At 59.3% G+C, this 3115-nt stretch overlaps 1 protein-coding gene across 2 annotated transcripts in view; it reads right to left on the bottom strand.

The window, feature by feature from the left end:
* The window catches only part of RAB35 (RAB35, member RAS oncogene family), a 17749-nt gene extending 15049 nt beyond the window's left edge, over positions 1-2700 (bottom strand). The window contains exon 1 of one of the 2 annotated variants that reach the window (XM_043976268.1): positions 2557-2700. In XM_043976268.1, coding sequence (XP_043832203.1) covers positions 2557-2608 — 52 coding nt within the window. In that variant the 5' untranslated portion in view covers positions 2609-2700. The remainder of the gene's footprint in view (positions 1-2556) is intronic. The other variant, XM_043976267.1, reaches the window with a different exon arrangement.
* Between the last annotated feature and the right edge of the window lie 415 nt (positions 2701-3115).

The following is a 3115-nucleotide window of genomic DNA, read 5'->3' as shown; positions in this document are numbered from 1 at the left end:
AACACCATTTATCCAACAGCTCCCAGCCCAAGGAAGGAAATGAGGGTACCAATTTACCTTAGCCACAGAGAAAATAAAAGGTCAACAACAGTTGGTGTGAAACCAAGTGACCATAGCCCTCAATCTGACATTAGCAGCTCGAGCTTCTGAGACTACACATCTTGGCAGCTGATGTTTCCCTGTGGTCTGAACAGTTAATCTATGCTGCAAATTGAAGGATGGGAGTGGTCAGTGGCCACTAGGCCCTGGTAAATCCCAAGTATAGCATTCTTAATTCAGGGTCTAAACTTAAGACAGCATCAGGGAGAAGGATGGAAGTCTGGGCACAAAGAACTCAAGTCCTGCGGGGGAAAGAAGCTCCCTGGTCTCAGAATGCCCCCAGTTCCAACTCTCAGAAGAGAACAATGCATTAAGTCAGGCTACTAACATTCATCCTCCCCTCCCATACACGCTCATCCCTAAGCACACCACAACCAGCTAGCTGCAATCAGCGGCTCACTCACTGTGCACAAAGCCGGCCCAGACCTTCTCTTCTATTTCCACACACCTTAAGACAACAGAGTGTTCAGACTACAGACATCATGCCCTAAAGAAGCTTGACCCACACCATACACACCGTTAAGAAGTATTATGGGAAACAAGGCCAAAATTACCTCCTAGCCTTGAAACGGGGGAGAAATCAGACTTGGGAGTCAGCTTTTCATTTTAAGATCTCAAAGTACAACCCTTCCCACCCGCAAGCCAGATGTCTTCCTGGGGAACAAGGACCAGAACCACAATAACTGAGTTCACTAATTCTCTGGGAAGAGAAATCACCTTCAGTCATATCTCTCCCTCCCCCACCCCACCCCCCATCTGGAGCTAAAACATAACCCCTGAAAAGGCATATGGCGCACTCCGTGTAGAAATAAATTCTAAAGGCCATCTACCTTCAAAAGAAAGGTAGCACAAGTATATTCTACTCAAAAAGGGAAAAAGAGAAACTGAGGATAGGGTAAGAGGTAGGAGCCCTGATCCATCTATCACTCGGCTGAAGCAGCCTCTCTTCTCTCTCTCTAATCCCCTAAAGCTCCGAGAGATCTTGCCCTTCACCTTCCAACCAGCCCATAAAAGCCCACCGCTGTCTGACCCATCCAAACCACCACACTAGCCCACCTCCATCCCAACAGCCAGGTACAATCGCCTTCCTGGCTCACTCCCCATAACAAACTTGCTGCCTGGCCCCCTCCTGCCTTGGTCTATAACCAATTTTGTTAAGTCCCTTCATCCTCCCCCATCATCCCCAACATAAGCTTTTTATAACCCCCAATATGCTCCACTTTCAACCTTGTCTCTGCCACTAATCACATGACAGACTCTTCCACCCTCCGTCCTGACCAGAGCCTAAAGCTGCCAGGCTCCCAAACCTCCCCTCCCTTCCCCGGAATCCTCTAACACCTGCTAACTCCTCTCCTCACCGTAGCACTACCGCGCCCCTGCCTTCTGACCCCGTCACCCCAACGACACCGCTCACTCCAACCACCCAAACCACACTAAGGCCCCTTCGCAGCCATTAAAGGAACCCGCGCCGCTAAAACATAAACCTTGGAACGGGGCTCGATCTCTGCTGAACCCCGCTGCAAAGTGGGCTAGATTTGGAACCCAGGGCCTGGGTTCAAATCCTGGCCTTGTCACTTGCACATTGAGCAAATCACTCCTCCCAGCCTCAGTTTCTCCGTCTCTTACTTGACTAAATGACCTGTGAAGTCCCCTCAGAGAGTCCATGATCCTTCAAGCTTAGTAGGTGGTCCTCAGCCCACCTCCCCTCGATGAAGGGGAGCAACGAGGGATTAAACCTGCTTCCTTCTCAGCAGGGGGAGGGAAGGGCGTCGGAAAAGTGACTTAAGCAAGGTCACAAGTCGGGGACAGAAACCCCAGTAGAACTCCAGTTCCCCAAGCACCTGCTTTCCTTTTCTCCTAACTCGGGGCTCGGGCCTCCCCCTCCCCCAAGGGCTCCCCTCCCCTGTCCCTCCCCTGCTCTCTCCTTCCCATTCACCGCGCCAACACAACCCCCTACAGATAGACACACACGCCCCCTGCTCCCCCAAAGCTGGACTTGCCCGATCTCCCTGCTCCTCACCGCACCCCAATCCCAAATCACTTCCCGCAGCCCTCCCTTTCTCGGCGGGGGGCGCCCCCGCGCCCCCACCCCTTCTCCTCTTCTCCCCCCTTCCCAACCCAGGGCCACCGGCCTTCCGAACCTCCACCCAGAGACCCCTGCCCTCTTCCACCCTCCTCTCCAGAAAGAGGTCACGGGCCTCCACGACCCCCTCCCCAGCCCAGGGTCATCCGAGGACCCCCCCTCCCAAGCTGGCATCACGTTCCAGCCCCCCGACCCGGGCCAGGGTCACGGGCCTCCGTGGCCTCCCCTCCCGCCTCCCGACGAGGTCACGGGTCTGGGCGCCCCCAGCCCTGCGCGGCCGCGCGCCCCTCACCTGACCGCCCCCTCCCCCGGGCGCCGCCCTCCCTCCCGCCTAGGGGTCCGGGCCTAGCCGCCGCCCTGGGCCCCTCGCTCACCGCTGTCGCCGATGATGAGCAGCTTGAAGAGATGGTCGTAGTCCCGGGCCATGGCGGGCGGCGGGCTGGGCCGGGCCGGGCCAGGCCGGGCGGGCCGGAGAGGAGGGAGGGAGGAAGGGAGGGAGGGAGGGAGGGCCGCAGGGCGGGGGCGGGCGACGGGCGGCGGGCGGGCGGGCGGGCCTGGCGATCCGCGGCAGCTCCGGGCCCCGGCGGATCCACTTCCCGAACAAACAGCCGGAACTGACAGAAACGCCTCCCTCCGCCCCTCGCCCCCCGCCCCCACGCCCTCCCTCCCAGCCTCCCGGCTTCCCGCCCCGCCCCGTCCACCACCACTGCGCACGCGCCTAAGGCACTGCCCCGCCTTCGCCCGCTTTTGCGCACGCGCCCGAGCTGCAGCTCCGCCCTCACCTGATTCTGCGCACGCGCTTGCCTTCTTCCCCCACACCCTCCCCTTTCTCGGTCCGTCCGGCTCTGGGCGAACGGACGCCGCCGCCGCTGCCGCCGCCGCCCCGCCTCCCCCGCTCCCCTTACTCTCTGCGTCGGGCTCTGCGCAGCCGCA

Source organism: Dromiciops gliroides, chromosome 1, assembly GCF_019393635.1.
Source record: "Dromiciops gliroides isolate mDroGli1 chromosome 1, mDroGli1.pri, whole genome shotgun sequence".
NCBI lineage: Eukaryota > Metazoa > Chordata > Mammalia > Microbiotheria > Microbiotheriidae > Dromiciops > Dromiciops gliroides.
The sequence above is the reverse complement of the archived record's forward strand: the minus strand, read 5'-3'. Positions and strand labels throughout refer to the sequence as shown.